The sequence below is a fragment of the Puma concolor genome, chromosome C2 (genome assembly GCF_028749965.1).
Source record: "Puma concolor isolate L17-30 chromosome C2, mPumCon1.1.hap2, whole genome shotgun sequence".
Taxonomy (NCBI): Eukaryota; Metazoa; Chordata; class Mammalia; order Carnivora; family Felidae; genus Puma; species Puma concolor.
Window position 1 is genome coordinate 38,877,938 of NC_141675.1, and position 19,372 is coordinate 38,897,309.

At 39.5% G+C, this 19,372-nt stretch overlaps 1 protein-coding gene across 15 annotated transcripts in view; it reads right to left on the reverse strand.

The window, feature by feature from the left end:
- The window catches only part of SLC9A9 (solute carrier family 9 member A9), a 743,317-nt gene that overhangs the window by 281,412 nt on the left and 442,533 nt on the right, over positions 1-19,372 (reverse strand). For all 15 annotated transcript variants that reach the window (XR_015240025.1, XM_086674475.1, XM_086674481.1 and 12 more), the window contains one exon: positions 11,351-11,439. Coding sequence is in view for 14 of the 15 variants with exons in the window: in XM_086674475.1 (XP_086530601.1) it covers positions 11,351-11,439 (89 nt within the window). In the remaining variant the exon portion in view is untranslated. The remainder of the gene's footprint in view (positions 1-11,350; positions 11,440-19,372) is intronic.

The window sequence follows — 19,372 nt, forward strand, 5'->3', positions numbered from 1 at the left end:
CTGAAACAGGCTCCAGGCTCTGAGCTGTCAGCACAGAGTCCGACACAGGGCTCGAAGTCATAAACTGCCAGATCATGACCTGAGCCCAAGTCGGACACTCAACTGACTGAGCCACCCAGGTGCCCCCTGATGAATCTTGAAAAAAGAGAAAACCAACAGTAGCAAAATGGCATAAAATATCTGTCACAAGATAAAGAGTAGAATAGGATAGAAGAAGTGATAGCACCAACACTTTGGTGGAAAATGAAAAAACTTTCTTGGTTCTACCTATTAAGACCCTCTCAAGCCAGTGTCAAAGCTGAGAAAGGAAAAGAAGAGCAACGAGAGGAATGGTGGGTCAGCAGGAAAAAGTTTACTTAGGTTCATAGTCCTCTATTAAAGGAAAGAGGGAAGAAGAGAAGCCCAAGGAGAGGCAAGACAATGATAGTGATAAAGGAGAAAAGAATGAATTAGAGGAAACAGTAGTGGAATGGATAAGTAAATCCAAGAGCTGTTTCTTAAAATGATTGGTATAATATGCAGTTTCATAAATTAAAAAAGGAGGAAAATACATACACGTCATTTTCTATAGGAAAGGTACATGATCAGATGTATTAAAACAATATTAAAAAATAATGGGCTATGATGCACAACTCTATTCTTTGCAAAATCTGACTAAGAGTGGTATTTACCCCATGGATCTTTCAGTGAATATTAATTGGGATAATTGATATGAGAAATGTAATTATAGTACCTTGCACAATAGAGTTCAAGAACTGTTATTAACAATTTTGAAAATCTGGAGAGGACAAATGGTTTATTAGGAAAGTAAAGTTGACTGAAGAAGTAGAAAAATTCAGCCACATAAGAAATTGAAACCATTATCAAAATATGGCTTCCAAAAATGTCATCAGGCACCATGGTAGTTTTAAAATATGTCCACAATGCTTTCATACACCTCCCTTCAAGAGGTGGAGCTTAATTCCCCTTCCATTGAGTGTGTACTGGTCTTAGTGACTTGTTTCTAACAAACAGATTATGGTAAAAGTGACAGTGTGTGACTTCGGAGGATAGTTAATCAAAGTCATTTCTACTTTTTGTTCTCTCTCTTCCCCTCTCTCCCCCTCTCTCTGTCAGGGAAAAGTAAGCTTCTATATCATGGAGGACACCCAAACAGCCTTCTGGATGACACAGTGAAGAACTGAAACCTTTTACCAACAGCCATGTGAGCAAGCCATCTCATACTGGGTCCTCCAAGCCCAGTCAACTGTTAGATGCTTCAGTTTTGGCCAACAGCTTGTCTACAACCTCATGAGAGACTGGTAGCTACAACTACCCAGATAGATGGATGCTCCTGGACTCAGAACCCTCAAAAACTACATGAAATAATAAAAGTTTGTTGTCCTAAGTTTCTAAATTTTAGGGTGATTTGTTACACAGCAGTAGACAACTAATACACCAAAAGTTGCTTTTAGAGGTAGGTGCTAGGTATTTTTAGCTTGCAGTGCATGTCCCTTGAGCTCAGATTCATGTCCAGGTTGGCTCCTGGGTTGGAGAACTGACTCTACCTCTCCAAGTCATAGAACTTTCTTGGGATTCAGTTTCCTCTAATAAAATTCTGGGTTTAAAGGCTTATCTTTATAGTCTCACCTCACTCTGAACTTCTTGGATTTTATGACTTAAAAAATTCAACTGCAATTATATACCATGATAAACAAACACAGATGTGTGGTTAAAAGAGTTGGTAAGATTTAATTGAGAAGTTACAGTACAATTATAGCTTTATCAAAGAAAAAAATTACATGAAAGATTTTCAAGGGAAAGCACAGTTCATGTCTTACTTAGCTTTATTTCTCCCTGAGCCTCAGTACCTGGCATACAGAAGGTACCCACTACTAAAGGTGCCAAATGGTCATTTGTGACCTCTACTATAATGCACATTGATGTGGAGTAAGGCTTCTTAACTAGGGGTTCACAGATAATAATTCTTTGTGGGCACTCAAAGTACAGCGTGTTCTTGCCATGATGTAGGAGCTCCACTCTCATTAGCATTTAAAAAAGAACATTTATTAGCTGAACTACTAAGTGTCCTTTATACAATATAATGAGTTTCATTGAAAAGAATCACCAGCTTAGCTAAGGAGAAATTTAAACACTTTGCCATCATTTATAAATTCAACCCTTCTAGGATGGTATTTTTAAAGGTACTTTGAATGAAGGGAAGAAGAAAAGTGGTAGAAATCTTGACAAAAGAAATGTAATTAGAGTAAAAAAATAAAAAAGGCAATTCTATGCTTTATGAAGATATCTTTGATCTTACTTCTCAGAAGCCAGGGAAGCAGGGGCATTGTTGCCTATGACATTCTCTCTCTCCCTCTCTCTCCACTGTGACTTGGAACAGGTAACTGGGATGGAATGTGCCTGCTTTTGTTAAAGGTGACGGAGAAAAATTGCATAAAACCATAATCAAAAACCACTGTAATGCAAATCAAAAAGGTGGAGGCACACTCCATGAAATTCACACAAGCAATGGAATTGTACTTGATCTTTCTTTCAATATCTCAGGATTACACTAGACAGTTGCTTTATGCCTCCAACTCATTACATTTAAATTAATGCATCATATCAGAATTAAATAAAACCATTAATTAGCATATATTGTTTCCCCTCTTTATTTTTTATCTTGGAATGTTAATGGTCATAATTCATTCATTCATTCATTTATTAATTCGGCAAGAATTTAATAAACTTCTAAGTTCAAAGCAAAAATCAAATGGTAAATTTCCATAATGTTTCATATAGACCACAACATCCGAAGAGGTTAGACAGGACAAAAATATGTCTAGAGCTACAGAAGGTTAAGATAAATTTAGATGTTATATATATATATGCAGTTTATCAAAAGGAAGTGTGGTGAGCAGTGAGATGGATGTCATAGATTGATGTCATGTCCTCCATGATGCTACCTTCATTATCTTTGTAAGGCACAGATCTGATTTTTATCATCATCTCCATGCCTAAAAGCCTTGAGCAATTATTTGCCTTATAGGATACAGTTCTCTTAAATGTAGCACAGACACTAAAAGGTCTGCCTGAAATCACCTCTCCATTTTAATTCTCAGTTCTCTCTCATAACCTTTCCTTTCTGCTCCCTGCCTTATACCAGCGGCCTCAACACACTTCTACCTACTTCCCCAAGGCAACTCCAGTCACAGTGCACTCCCTCTTTGTTTCTGGGACTTGTCAAGCTCTTCCTTAAGTTTACGGTTTTGCCTACTCTTTTCTCTTTGCTTTCATCCCCCATGAAATCTGCATGATAATCTTCTAATTACCCAAACATCCAACCCACACTCAGCTTCCCATGAACACCTTGCCTCCAGGAAACAATTCCGTCCTCTGGTTCCCATGACATGTTGAACATCCCTCTGTGTTAACATTTGTCACATGGAGTTGTTGTTTGTGCATGTGTTTGCTAGCATGTGTACACACACATGTGTACGTGTGCATGTGTGTGTCCCTGCAATATTAGGAACCCCTAAGGATGAGAATTGGGTCTTATCTGCCTTTGTCTCTCTGGTATCTAGCATGGTGTCTGCCACACAATCATGCGGTGCATAGTTCACTGTCAGTCCATGCTTGAATTGAAAAGCCGGAAAGGGGGTGCCTGGGTGGCGCAGTCGGTTAAGCGTCCGACTTCAGCCAGGTCACGATCTCGCGGTCCGTGGGTTCGAGCCCCGCGTCAGGCTCTGGGCTGATGGCTCAGAGCCTGGAGCCTGTTTCCGATTCTGTGTCTCCCTCTCTCTCTGCCCCTCCCCCGTTCATGCTCTGTCTCTCTCTGTCCCAAAAATAAATAAACGTTGAAAAAAAAATTTAAAAAAAAAAAAAAAAAGAAAAGCCGGAAAGCCCTTCAGTAAGATCTTGAGACTCAGCAGTAGCAAGGTAAACTCTGTACTCTCCACCTCAGGGATATAGACAGCCTTAAAAAACCCATTACAATCACTTTCCAGGAAAAGATACACAGCCCTCCATGAAACTTTTCACTCCAGTATGAACCAGGGACTTCAGTTTTTGATCACTTCATCCTTGAATTTGATTCAACAATTTATTAAACATGGTCTACCCAATGATTTGTCCTCAAGATCAATGGCAAACTCTGATCTCTCCTCTCATCTCAACTGCATTGCAGTCTGTAAGCAAGTGATCTCTGTCCAATCTTAGAGAGAAGGAACAAGATGCATATCTTACGTTCTAGGTAAAGTCACAGAATATTAGGTTTAGAGCATGATCCTTAAAACCCAGTCTGGGGCGCCTGGGTGGCTCAGTCGGTTAAGCGTCCGACTTCGGCTCAGGTCATGATCTCGCGGTCCATGAGTTCGAGCCCTGTGTTGGGCTTTGTGCTGACAGCTCAGAGCCTGGAGCCTATTTCAGATTCTGTGTCTCCCTCTCTTTCTGACCTTCCCCCATTCATGCTCTGTCTCTGTCTGTCTCAAAAATGAATAAATGTTAAAAAAAAATTAAAAAAAAAACCCTAGTCATATAGTTCAATCATCCATTTTACAAATGAGAAAACTGAAGCTCACAGGTATTCAATTAATTACCCAAAGCCTCCACCATTAGTCATAGAGATGAGGGGCAAACTCCAGCATTCTGGACTCTCAGTCTCCTTTCTACCATATCATCTGGCTTCTCCCACATACTAAATCTTTTTCTTGAGTTTTCTTACAAAGTCATACACAGCACATCCAATTTGGCATCATTGTTTTTTTTTTTTAATTGGAAATTTAAATTTGGATTTGCATTGCTGCCTTTCCATTCAATGGTGATAAACACTCAAAAGATCATCTGGGGGGAATGGAAATAAAATAAGCATCTGGAAAGAATGTGCTATAATGAATATGTCATTGTTTGCTCATAAATGCTAGACAAAGAATCTGGTTTTCAAAAATAAACGCATGGGAAAATCTATATCAACCCCAACCTGTACTTTAGTAATAAATAAATAAATAAATAAATAAATAAATAAATAAATAATAAATAAATAAATAAAAATACACTAAAATTGCTAGATTTACAAAGATTATAGAATTAAATATAAGACTGGAGCACCTGGGTGGCTCAGTTGGTTAGGCGTCCAATTCTTGGTTATGGCTCAGGTCATTATCTCACAGTTTTGTGAGTTTAAGCCCTGCATCAGGCTCTGTGCTGGCGGTGTGGAGGCTGCTTGGGATTTTCTCTCTCCCTCTTTCTCTCTGCCCCTACCCCACTCATGCTGTCTCTGTGTCTCTCAAAAATAAATAAACTTTAAAAAAATAAAAAAAGAATTAAATATAAATGACTCATTACCTGAATTAGCTGAAAGTGTAATAAAGATCACCAAACATTCATTCATTCATTCATTCATTCATCTATCCATCCATTCAAGGTTTACTGAATAAATGATACTAAGCCCCACAGTTGCTGCTATCACAGCTATTATTCAAAGAATATTTAGTAATAGGTAAAATAGTTTGAACTACAAGTCAAAAGATATAAGTTCAAAGTTTGCCTCTTCCACTCAGTGTTTTCTGTGTTATTCCTTAATTTTTTTAAATGCTTATTTATTTTTGAGAGAGAGACAGAGTGTGAGCAGGGGAGGAACAGAGAGAGAGGAAGACTCCAGGCTCTGAGCTGTCAGCCCAGAGCCCAGTGTGGGGCTTGAACTGACAAACTGTGAGATCATGACCTGAGCTGAAGTCAGAGGCTTAACCAACTGAGCCACCCAGGTGCCCCTTCTGTGTTATTCCTATCAGCATATAAAAGTACTGTATTTTTCCACCTTAAAAATAAAAAGAATTTTCTTTTGGCATCATGTCTCTCTTCAGGTATCATCTCATTTCTCTGTTCCCTTTCACAGCAAAACTCCTTTGAAAAACAAGTCTGTACATGCAGTTTCCAATTTCTTTCCTTCCATCCTCTTTTGAACCTATTATAATTAGGCTTTCACGCTGACACTCTACCAATATGACTCTTATCAATGTCATCAATGACATTCATTCTCTTCATCTTAATTGGCCATTCAGCAAAATTTGGCTGAATTCATCATGCTCCTTTTTGAGACACTCTCTTCATTTGATTTCCAGGACACCATACTTTTCTTGATTTTTCCTTCTCCATACTGGCTACTATCTTTCACTCTCCTTTACTGGTTCCCAATATCTTACCATTGGAGTGCCTCAAGACTTGGTTTCTGATCTTTCCTCTATTTCTCTCTTAGACATCTCATCTAAGAGTTATAACCAGTCTCATGTTTTTAATATCATCTCTATACTGATGACATCGAAAATTATACTTCTCACCCAGACCTCTCTCCCAAACTCCAGAATTCTAGGTCCAACAAGGTACTCAACAGCTCCATTTTATTGACCAATATACATCGCAAATGTAACAAGTCAACAACCAGTTGTCTCTCAAACCTGCTATCTTGCAGTGCTCCTTGGCTAATAAATGACACCTCCATTCTTTTAAAATTTAAATATTACCATGCCATGCCTTTACTTAACAACCTCCAGTGTTTCCTTGCCTTGTGTAGGCTGTCCATGACCTGTTCCTTGTCACTGCTTTGCTACTGTCTTTCATATTTTCCCCTGGTCCACTTTACCTCAGCCACATTGGTCAATTTGACCCAGGTGGCCTTTGTATCTGTTGTTCTCAGTTCCTGGACAGCTCCATTCCAAATGTCCATGTAACTCTCTCTTTTTCTTCTTTCAGGTTTCGCTTTCTTATTGCAACCTTTCCTGACCACCCTATCTAAAATTGCAACCCTGCTTTCCCATACACACACTCCTAACTCCCTTGTCTGCTTTATTATTGGCCTATGACTTGTCATAAGCACACTATACATTTAGCTTGTTTATTCTGATTATAACAAAATCTCCTCTACTAGAAATTCTTTTTTGTTCACTCTTGTACCCCATCACCTTGAACAGGGGCTGGCACAAAATAGGCCCTCAGAAAATATTACTTGAATGAATGAAGGTAGTCAGTGATAATAAAATAAGCTACCTTTTAGGTAAAAAGGTAAGTAGAAAGTAAATGAAGAAAGTATGTCATACATGTTAATGCATAATGCATGTTAATTATTCCAATTAATACTATATCTCTTGTGTATCTGTTGAAAATAATTTTTATGTGGGAACTGCAGGAAGGGAAGGAGAAATTCTAGTTAAAAGGGAGTGGTATGGAAGTATGTGGTTTTGCAAGTTAGCCTCAGGCAAAGTAAAGAGAGCTTTGGAAACACCCTGGAGTTTGGCCCAGATCACCAGCTCCCAGGTCTGCTTAGCAAGTGAGGACATGAAAGAGGAAAGGGCCGGGAGGCAGGCTGGGATTTGTATGGGTAGTGTCATAGGGTCTGTCCGCAGTCTTCTGGATGGTTCAGGGTGAGACCTCGAGGCTCACAGACTTCTATGTGCTCATGTCCATCTTGAGCATCTCTAGCAGTTTTCAGTTTCTAGGGCAAGAGTCCAGGCTTATAGTATTTGTCTATTTCTAGGGCTAGGTGTGCATACCCTAAAGGAAGTGCTTTGCTATGGAAATATGAATCTTTATGGTGGGTAACAGCAACGATGTCTCTATTATGCTGCTTTGTGCCTAACACATAGAGATGTTACATGTGGTTTTCATAGGTTGGAGTGAAAATTAATTTGCAAAACATATTTTAAAGTGAAAATGCTTAAAAACTGAGAACAAACTGAGGGTTGATGGGGGGTGGGAGGGAGGGGAGGGTGGGTGATGGGTATTGAGGAGGACACCTTTTGGGATGAGCACTGGTTGTTGTATGGAAACCAATTTGACAATAAATTTCATATATTGAAAAATAAGAAAGAAAATGAAAAAAAAATAAAGTGAAAATGCAATTTTAAAAAGGCACTGTAATTTTTGAAGCTATAAAGGATATATAATTCTTAAAAGTCTTTGTATCCAGATATAGCTATTTGATTAGCTGATACAGCCACAGTCCATGAATACAATTCCTTTATAAATCATATCACCTTTGCATTTTATAATAAAAAGTTGATTTTCACAGATTGTCCCTAGACTTTACTATTTAACTTCCCTTGTTTCCATTAAACAGTCCTGGGGACAGAGGCACAGAGCCTGTGCAACTTCTATTTTTCCCACTGACAGTGAGAATAGTGTGGGGAGGTACAAAGAGATATTATTCTCTGTAACCATGTATTATCATATAATATTTTACAAATTTTTCCCTGTTGCAGAAAGGAAATACTGGTAACCTCTATAATACCTGCCTCAGCCTTTCTTTACAATTTGTAATTGGTTTCCCACATGGAGTTTGAACTTCGCTTGCTACACTGCTACAGATGTGGCCAAGAACTTCTTATCTGTGAAGTTAATTAAAGGGATGGATCTCATTTCTTTCAAAGTGGTGACCTCAGACTGTACACTAGGGTGGAGAATATGTGCGCGTGTGCATGCATGTATGTTCAAAATATGTACATATGCTAGATATGCATATATTATGAAAGAAAAATAAGTAGAAAATGACAAATCCTGAGAGAAAAGCAATGAAGAAAGGTATGAGAAGGGAAAGGAAGGCATTCATTAAGTTTCTACTATGAATCAGGCACCCAGGCAAGGAGGTAAAGGGGGAAACAAAGATGGAGGGATGCAATTACCTGGATGTTAAAGAATGAACTTGTAAAAATCCCCTTTCTTAGAGAAGAGTACTGTAAGAAAGGATGTTGGCAGTCCATCAGGGAGTGCTTGTCAAGTCATTCAGAGGAGAACAGAAGTCTGTGGGGCACTGATTTTGGCTTTGTCTCCCCTAGGTGCTGGGTTGCTGTCTCGCCATGGGATGAGTTAACTTTGAAGTTCTGCTGAGCAGTCTAGATAGCATGACTTAAAAGTGCGAGTCCCTAACCAGAGTTCAGTTCCCTAGAATACAAATGCTCAGAGAACCAGACAAGGTCAGGAAAAACCAGCCCAAGGCATTTCCCTTTAAACCCTAGGGAATGCAGTAGTCTCTATAATTAAAAGGATTCCTATACTGGAAGTTTCTAAGTATTGGTATCATTTTTTTCTTCATTTTTAAAAACTGTGGGTCCTTAAAATGTCTCTAATTGTATCTTTATGATTCCTCTGATTGTAAGAGGGGGAAGGGTGACCTTGCAGAGTCCCTGGGGAGGCAGGAGATAGGGTCAGGTCCAGCTGAGCTTGGGACATGAAAAGAGAAAGAGAAGAAAACAATTAACTATTTTAGAGAGCTTTAAGGTAAATCTTCAAAAACTCCTATTTAGGTTTTGCTAAGATGTCACTTTGGCTTCCCCCACTCCCACTGCCCCAATATCACATCAGGTGTCTTCAGCACTGATGAGCTTATTATAGAAGATTCTCTGCCTCCATTTGCATTTTGGGGTAGATTATATTTTGGTCCAATTCTTCATTATTCTTTATATCCATACTCCTTACCATATAACCTTGTAGTGCTTTCCCACTGTGGGCTGGTGACCTGCTCAGTCTCTTGACCTTGGGCTCAGGCATGTGATTTTCTTTGGCCAGTAGGATGTGGAAATGTGATGCAAGCAGAGGCTTGAAATGAACTTGCACATTGGGGCTTGTTCTTCTGCTAGGAGAAGAATGACAGACAGGTGGCACTGGCACATGCCCCAGCCAAGCCCACCTTAGACTTAAATCCTGCAGATGTGTGCAAAATAAATGTTTCTTTTTGAATGCCACTGAAGTTAGGTTGTATGGTTGTTTGTTACACAGCAAAAGGTAACTAATACAAATGCCATTTGATCCATGCTCCTCTTCTTTGCCAGAGTGATGTTTCTAAAATGGAACACCACTTATCCTAAAATTACTTTGCTTAAGATACATTAGTGACTTCTTGTTATGGGCTGAACCCCACCCAACCCCCCCAACACCAACTCCCTACCCTTTGTCAAATTCATATGTTGAAGTCCTAACCCCCAATATCTCAGAAAATGACCTGATTTGGAAATAGGGTCATTTAAAATATAATTAGTTGAGTTAAAATGAGGTTATACCAGAATAAAGTGGGCCTCTAATCTAATGTGATTGGTGTCCTTATAAAAAGGGGAAATTTGGGGACAGACACACTCTTAGGAAAAATGTCACATGAACATGAAGGTAGGGATCAAGATGATGTGTCTACAAGTTGAAGAATAACAAAGATTGCCGGAAAACCACCAGAAGCTAAGAGAGAGGAATAGAACAGATTCTCCTTTACGGCCCTTAGAAGGAAATAATCCTGCTGGCACCTTGATCTTAGACTTCTACATTTCTCAGACAATACTTTTCTGTTGTTTAAGCCACTCCCCATTACCTCTAGGGTAAAGTCAAAACACTCTTTCACAAGGTATGAAAGTCCTTTCATAAACTGGTCTCTGGCTTTATCTACGGTTTCAACCCTCTCTGTAGCCTTACCCCATTCCCTAGCCACACAGAACTAGTGACAGTGCTTTGATCAACTGCTTCAGAGATTTTATCCACCCTCAACTTTGGTTTCAAATGCCCTTCATACTGCCTTCCCACCCCCTACTAGGTCCCACATGATTACCTAATTAACTTCTATTTGTATTTCAAGCTTAAGATCAGATATCATCTCTGGAAACTTTCTCTTCACCTTCCCAATTCTAGCTACAAGACGATGCCCTATTGAATGCTCCCCAAACACACTATACAGATATTTCTATCACAGTCCATATCACACTGTGGATAATTAGTTGTTCATTACACATCCTTACCCTCATCAACAGACTTGATAATGAACATCTTAAAGACAAGGTCATATCCCATGTCCTTTTATTCCTAGTACCTAGCATAGTGCTTGGCACAGAGGGGCTGTGCAGCACATATTTGTGTAAGGAATCTATATCCAAACACATGTGTTTTTGGCATATGGAAGCTACATTCCGCTAGTGTGACAACTGGCAGCTGAGTTTACGGAGTAGCGAAAGCACCCAATTAAAGACCAAACATCACTTCCTTATTCTTCTTCATTTCCTTCTCTCTGTATAACTACCCAATCTCACATGCTTTATAATGCTTTTAGATGTAAGTGACTGTGAATTATTACCGACTGTGGGCCTTTCATCTTCAAGACTGACAGTCTATGTTCCACATTTCTCAGGAGGGAGAGACTATTATAACTATATTTTTGCTTACCAAGAGAATTGTTAATGGTTATCCTGGAGGAAAAAAAAATCTATAAATATCCAACCTATAATGAAGCCTTAAGCGTACTTTCTTCCTTCGCTAATGAAATTCTTTCCAAGTGCATTGGCAGACTTGCTACATAACCATTACACTGTGAAAAGAGACAAAGCCCGTAGTGAATTTTTTCTTTTACCTGTTTAGTCCTCGTTTTGGAATCCAATGACAGATTGTTGTAGGTATAATGTGCCTGGGTGACTCCACAGAAAAGAACAGCGACTATTCCTGAAATTCAAAAACATACTGGTCAAAACCAATTTTCTCTGCCATCTAAGCCAAAGGGTAGGGCCACCTCAGCTAGACGAAGATGAACTAGGTGTCAGTAGAGCTACTTCTAACAATTACCATGACGTAATAGTCTCTAAAATTAAAAGGATCCTATATTGGGGTATACCTTGCTACTTATTTTAAACATGGGTCTTACAGGATTAACCTAAAGAAAAGTATTAAGAAGTACCTTCTTCTCTTGTCAAGAGTTAAAAAAGTTATGCTTGGAGAAACATGAACAAAAGACTATATAATCAACTCTGGGCTTCTCCTAGCCAGTGCCAACTGCTTTTTTTGCATTTTATACTAAATGCTGGCATATTCGCTCAAACATTGGCTTTTCACTGGGTACCCTGATGAACCTGAAGAGGTTCCTATCATACACAGTATTAAAAACCATGAATCACAGACCTAAGAAATCCACAAGGGTTTTGTTGCTCATGCTGATGCCTCTACTTGCCAAGCACAAGAGAAAGGTCCTTGTTTGCCCCTATGCCTCCTTGACAGAGCTGGGAGTTCTGTTCATGCTGCTGAAGAATCACATGAGCACATCCAAGGCGCACACTCCTTGCCGGTAAGCTGGTCTGTTCTTGTGTGTTTCCAACCCACAGTGGGCTCTCAGCTGCTTCTAGGCTAGCTGCAGGATTTATTTCTTAAGCCATCAGTATACCCAGCTTTTTTATTTTTTAAGTTTTTAAAATTTATTTTTGAGAGAGAGAGAGAGAGAGACTGACTGAGCACAAGCAGGGTAGGGGCAGAGAAAGAGGGAGACACAGGATCTAAAGCAGGCCCCAGGCTCTGAGCTGTCAGCACAGAGCCCAAGGCAGGGTTCGAACTCATGAACCATGAGATCATGACCTGAGCCAAAGTCGGCTGTTCAACTGACTGAACGATCCAGTCGCCCCCAGTATACCTAGCTTTAAATGATACATGAAACCATACATACATTAGATGTTTCCTGGGGACAGAGGAGTAGCAACCCTGAGACAGATGTGTCATTTGTCTCTGGGCTGTTATTCTCTGTTATCCCTCCTGAGCTGGGGTATGGAAGTGGTGGGGGTGGCATTCTACTTTGGATTAAATATTCTATTAATTATGGGAAATTGAGCATAGAGGAGGGCTTTGGGAAAAACACAAGATGTAAGTATTCCTCAAGTCAGACCAAGGGGATTGAATTGAATTTCAAGCAGCAGAATCTTTCCAACTAAAAACACTCATAAATTAAATGCTGATGATTCTTAAGAGTATAGAGATATGTGAACTGAATACTGACATCGCAAATGAATCTGCAATAAAGAATTTTAAAGAACCAAGCATTTTTTAAAATGTTTAGACTGGATGCTTCTATTTTTTTTTTTTTTAATTTTTTTTTCAACGTTTATTTATTTTTGGGACAGAGAGAGACAGAGCATGAATGGGGGAGGGGCAGAGAGAGAGGGAGACACAGAATCTGAAGCAGGCTCCAGGCTCCGAGCCATCAGCCCAGAGCCGGACGCGGGGCTCGAACTCACCGACCGCGAGATCGTGACCTGGCTGAAGTCGGACGCTTAACCGACTGCGCCACCCAGGCGCCCCTGGATGCTTCTATTTATACGTCGGTTATTTCTTGGATTGGCTTTGGATAAAATATTGCTATGGCACATTTACCTAGTACAAGTGCACAAACATTTGTATTACTTATTTTCTTTTAATATGCTTCAAAATTTTAGGCAAAAGGATAAAAATGACTAGGAAATTTTGCCAAGAAATATATATGCAGTAAGCATTCTATAGATTTTTGGGTAACTTTTCAGTTTCTTAGCCTCTTCCCAGAAATACTAAGAAAAGGATGCTTACAAAATATTATATGTCACTCTTCACAAATATTCTTTTTTTTTTTTTTTTTTAATCTTTTTTTTCAACGTTTATTTATTTTTGGGACAGAGAGAGACAGAGCATGAACGGGGGAGGGGCAGAGAGAGAGGGAGACACAGAATCAGAAACAGGCTCCAGGCTCTGAGCCATCAGCCCAGAGCCCGACGCGGGGCTCGAACTCACGGACCGCGAGATCGTGACCTGGCTGAAGTCGGATGCTTAACCGACTGCGCCACCCAGGCGCCCCTCTTCACAAATATTCTATTAAAAAACAACCAATACCAGAGAAACTTTTAGGGTACTGAAGCACTTTAGGTACTCGAGGCACTAGGAAGATTGCCATGCATGTTATTTTGTTATCAAATATTTTTCTTTCTTTATTTAAAAACATAATTTATCTCTCTCTGCTGATTCTGTAGTCTGTTGGAGATTTTTCTGGGTGAGGTTTAGCTGACCCTCCCACTGATGTGGAAATGTTTTGATTATATATATTGATTTGTGGAGAAGTGGTGAATAAAAAGGGTGGGAGTACGTGTGGGTAGTACCTAAATGTATTCTGAGAACAAGTGGTAACAAAGAAGTGTTAGAAAGGATAGGGAGGGGATTTAAGATCTGCTGAATGCCTACAGTGAACCAAGAATGCACCATTTTGTAAAAATCATCTTATTTATTGCATTGATTTATTACCTCACAACAGGCTTAGCACTATTAACCAGCTCTTCCTACTGTCTTCCCCTTTCCAGTAACAGCATCTCCATCCTTCTTGCTGTTCAGGCCAAAACTCTGGGATCACCCTTTACTTTTCCTCTCTCTGTAAGTCAGTGATTTTGTTGGCTGGTCCTTTGAAACTTACCTGAATCTAGCCACTTCTCAACGCTTCCTCCCCTAACACTCTTTTCCAGGCCACCATCACTTTTTTCCCCCCTAGATTACAGATTCCTGATTGGTCCCCCTGTGTCCACTGTTGGACTCTCACAGTCTAGCTTCCATACAGCCAGAGTGATTCTTTGGACAATTCAGATCATGTCAGTCCTCTGTTCTAAACTTTGTAATGGATCTCCATGATGAAAAGGCCCTGTAGGATCTAGTCCTGCCTCCTTCTCCTCTTCCTACAGATCTCTGAGCTCATCTCCCATTATCCTCACCCCTTGCTGTACACTATATCCTTGCTAAGCACGTTCTACTGCAGTGTCTTGAGCTTCTGGTTCCCACTGTTTGGAAAGCTGTTTTTCATATATCCACATGGTTCCCTCCCTCCCTTAAGATGTTACATTATCAGACAGGCCTTCTCTATGCGTTCTATAAAAATGGTCCTTCTCATCATTCTCTACTTGCCTATCTTGCTTTATTTTTGTATATTATTCACTGCCACCTAACATTTTCTATATTCATGTGTTTATTTTCTGCTTTCCAGCATTGCAAAGGAAAGCTCATGGAGTACACAGGGATTCATTGGTCCCTAACCCTTTGAGCAAAGCCAGGCACATGGTAGGCATTCAGCGAGTGGTTGAATAAGTTAATGAATATCCCTATTCCCATGTAACAAGTAAGAAACAAAAGTAATTTACTCAAGGTCACCTTGAAAGTGGCAGAGCTGAGATTCACAATTTCACAAACTCCCTGTGCTTTTCTGCCTATATTAGACTATCTGTGAATGTTTTAAGGTAATCTTAAACCATCTGAAAAAATATCATTTCTGATGTCCCAGGGAAATAGAGATATGAAGATTACATATCTGAGGTGGCTGGATATCTTGTTTTCCCTAGTAGCTTCATTGGTTTTCCTTTCTTTGCCTCCATTAGACTACTAACAGGCAGTGTTTCTGCTAATCCTTTTTTTTTGTTTTGTTTTTTGTTTTTTTTTTTAGCTCTGTGTATAGATACGTCACACAAACAATGAAAAGTGTACCTATCTGACCAGATGCTTGGTGTTGTAATTAAAACAACTAAGTTGATCTAACCCTTAGTATTAGCTACATAATCATAATTCTGTACCTTAGTAATTAATTAACTCACACAAATTACTGTAATTAGTATGACTTTTACAAGCCAAAACATATTTTGAAAATGTCTCATCTAAATAAACCTATTATCTATAAATTCTCTGCCATGTAAGCAAATTCAGAGTTAAGAGTTTTCTACCTTACAGAAGTATATTTTAATTGTCATTATATTTCTGCATACCTCTGCCTGTTAGTACTAGTTGTACTACTGTTGTGTGGGGCCCTAGACAACTCTCTTACATGCTCTGCAACTCAGATTCTCAGCTGTACGAGGAGAGGGAGGGGCACCAAGTGCTCTTTGTGCGGGTCAGTAAACTAGTGTCTCAGCTCCAAACCCAGCCTCTTGTGCTTGCCCTGTGATATGGGCCTGGGACCATGCAGACCACATCTTCCTTTGCCACAGCCTGTTGAGCTCTGCTAATATGAGTCCCAGAGGGAGGCTAGGATGTGAGAAGGGGAAAGGCCTTGCTCCCTTCCTGTTTGCTTGCTGCTCCTGTCAGTTGCATCTCAGCCATGGTTCTTCTCCATAGCTTTTTGAAATTGGTTCCAGCCTCATAGGCCCCACTCAGAAGTCTGGTTCCCAGCTTCAGCAGTTACCTCTTAGGAAATTCTAGATTCTCTTCCCTTTGCTTCTCCTGGCCCAGGGTTTACACTTGCTTCCTGTAATTACTACCTGTGTTGCCTCAGTGCCCCCGTTCTGTTTTTTCAGGTCCCTATCATCTGTATACTCAATCTCCTGCATTAAACTCTCGGCATAGCTAGTTGGTTTCTCTTTTCCTGATGAATCCTGACAAGTCCTCACTTGTGGGTCCCTTCTCATTGTAAACTTTGATGGTTCTCTGAAACTACTGAAGCCATGTCATCTGGAAATAAGATCCAACCTGTATCCTCCTGTTATGACTGGGACAACAGGGGATGTCAATGGCAGCTGTGATGCCATGCCAAGTTCCATTCCTACTTATGGAAGGAATTGACATTTTTAAAAAGTGATGGGAGTTTGAGCCAGTAGATTAGAACAAGAGGCTTGGGGGAAGGGAGTTAGTTAGGCCTAGAACTACTAGAGAGGCATGGGCTATACTTGGACTTGTGTCTTCTGATTTCCAGTCACATGATCTTTCCAAAATATGAGCACTATCCTACAAAGAAGTGACTGCCTTGAAGTGTGAGAAGTTTCCTATGATCTGAAATGTTTGGGTTGAATGATTATCTGCCAGAGCTGCTGTGGAAAAAATTTCTTTTCCTAAAGTTTGGATATCCTCCAATTGTTTGGGTCTGTCATTTTCCTATATATTACTTTATTAATTCACTAGGATTAACACCTCAATTTAGTCTTTTTTTGTTTTTTGTTTTTGAATTTTTATTTGTTTTGAGAGAGTGTGGGGAGGGGTGCACAAGTGGGAGAGGAGCAGAGAAAAGGAGACAGAGAGAATCCCAAGCAGGCTCTGCACTGCCAGCACAGATCCTGATATGGGGCTCCATGCCATGAACCATGAGATCATGACCTTAGCCAAAACCAAAAGTCAGACACTGAACCTACTGAGCCACCCAGGTGCCCCCCTGACCCTTTTTTAAAGTTTAGGACAAGGAACTAATACTGATTCCAAATGAATCAGACATTTTTAGTAGAGGCAGCCCAACTTTCTCAAAAGGTAAAGACAAGATAAATTTATAGATTTTCAAATATCCTTTTAAGTTTACACAGGCAATTCTTCTAAAGTAAAATTTTAAAACATATCATTATCATACCTTCTAAGCATAAAAATTTTTTCAAGAGCTATGAGGTTTAAAGATAAACTCAGGAAGTCTCCTGGGTATAGAAAAAAAAAAAGTGTTTCTAAATCTTTAGACCACAAACTTTCAGGTCAAAGTACACTGAAAATGGTGAATTCCAATGTCTGTGTCTAAGTGACAGACACAGCTCACCTCAGAGGAACCCACTTCCTTTCTTTTCTCTTACTGCTGTTTCTTACCCCTCTGTTTTGCTTGTCCCTCTCATTCCCAGCCTGTGCTTAATTTACAGCGACCCTACTATCCTTTCCGTATATCAGAAGCTTCTTGGGGGAGCCTGGGTGGCTCCCTTGGTTGAGTTTCTGACTCCTAATTTCAGCTCAGATCATGATCCCAGGGTCATGGATGGAGCCCCAAGTCAGACTCTGCTGGCAATGTGGAGCCTACTTAAGATTCCCTCTCTTTCTCTTTCTCTGTCTCTCTCTCCCTAAGCTCCTTTCCCCTACTCACCCTGTCTCTTGCTCTCTCAAACAAAAAAAAAAAGAAAAAAAAAAAAAGAAAAAAAGAAAGAAAAGAAAAGAAAAGAAAAGAAAAAAGAAAAAAGGAGCTTCTTGATCCCACCTGAAAGCTCAGGTGGCCTGAGCATCTGTGGCCTGAAGCATCTGAATTTGGCAAGAGAGATTTCAGAACTTTACCTAATGCCTCTGGAATGTTAATCTACATTTGAATCACCTGGAAATCTTGTTGAAATGCAGATTATGGGTGTGCCTGGGTGGCTCAGTCCTTAAGTGTCTGATTCTAGATTTCAGCTCAGGTCAGGATCTCACTGTGTCTGAGATCCAGCTGCACATCAGGCTCTGAGCTGACAGTGTGGAGCCTGCTTGGGATTCTCTCCCCTCCCCCCCCACCTCTGCTACTCCCTCACTTGTGTGCACACTCTTTCTCAAAATTAATAAATAAACATTTAAAAAATGCAGATGCTGCTTCAATAGGCTGGGAGTGGAGCCCATGATTCTTCATTTTATACTACCAGGGCTATCTGTGCTACTGGTCCTAGCATTGCATTTTGAGAAGCAAATCTCTGACCAACACTTTGGCACTAAGTATCAATTAATTCACTTTAGTTGTGGCTTGGTTTTGACCTTGTACCGTCCAATATGTCTTTTGCTAACTATAAAAAAAGTTTTAAAATTCTATATCTGTATTTTAGTCTCCATTTTTATTCACGTAACTTTCTAGAATTGACATGATTCTATGAAGTAATTTCAGTTTCATGGACATTTGAGGAGTTTAAAATTTTTTCATTTTGGTATTATTTATTTTTAATCCCAGCAATACTAGAATGTGAAAAGAAATTACTTGCATGGAATAAAATTGATAGTATATTTTACTATCAATAGTTCAATAAATCTTTCCCCCTCAAAGAAAAAGCAAACAAATCAAATTCTTTGATCACAATGTTATAAAATTGGAAGTTAACAAAACCATACCTTAAAAAATGTATCCATTAGGGCTTTTTAACTATATTCTCCTAGATGAAATTGAAGATGAAATCAAATTTGAAATTTTAGCTCATGTAAAATAAACAGCAATAAGTGTAGAGTAAATTCTTTATCAACACCAATGAGATAAAACCAGATTACTCAGAGGAAAGTTTACAGTCTTACATGCTTTCCATTAGGAAAAAGAAAAGGAAAGGAAAGGAAAGGAAAGGAAAGGAAAGGAAAGGAAAGGAAAGGAAAGGAAAGAAAAAGAGAAAAAATGGACTGTTTACCTCAAGAAGCTAGATAAGAGACATAACAATGGACCCAAAGAAAGTAGAATTAAAAACCTAAAAAAAAAAAAAAGAAAAAAAAAGAAAAAAAAAGGAAAAAAGAAATAGTCAAAGAGAACATACAAAAACCAGATTTGGTCAGTAAAATTAAGAGTTCTAGGGGTGCCTGGGTGGCTCAGTCAGTTAAGTGTCTGACTCTTGATTTTGGCTCAGGTCATGATCTCAAAGTTTTGTGAGTTTGAACCCAGCATCAGTCTCTATGCTGATGGTGCAGAGCCTGCTTGGGATTCTCTCTCTCCCTCTCTCTCTCTGCCTCTCCCCTACTTGTGCTCTCTCTCTCAAAATAAATAAATAAACTTAAAAAAAAGGATTTTTAAAGTAACCGTATGGTTCATGCCCCTCAGGGCTTGGGGTCCATCAGGGCTTTATCCTGCCCAGGTACCCCTCACTCTCTGTTCATGGCTGCAGATAGAAAAAGAGTAATGTTGGCCAATGGCTTCACTCATCTAAGAGACAATTTTTCTTATTTGGAT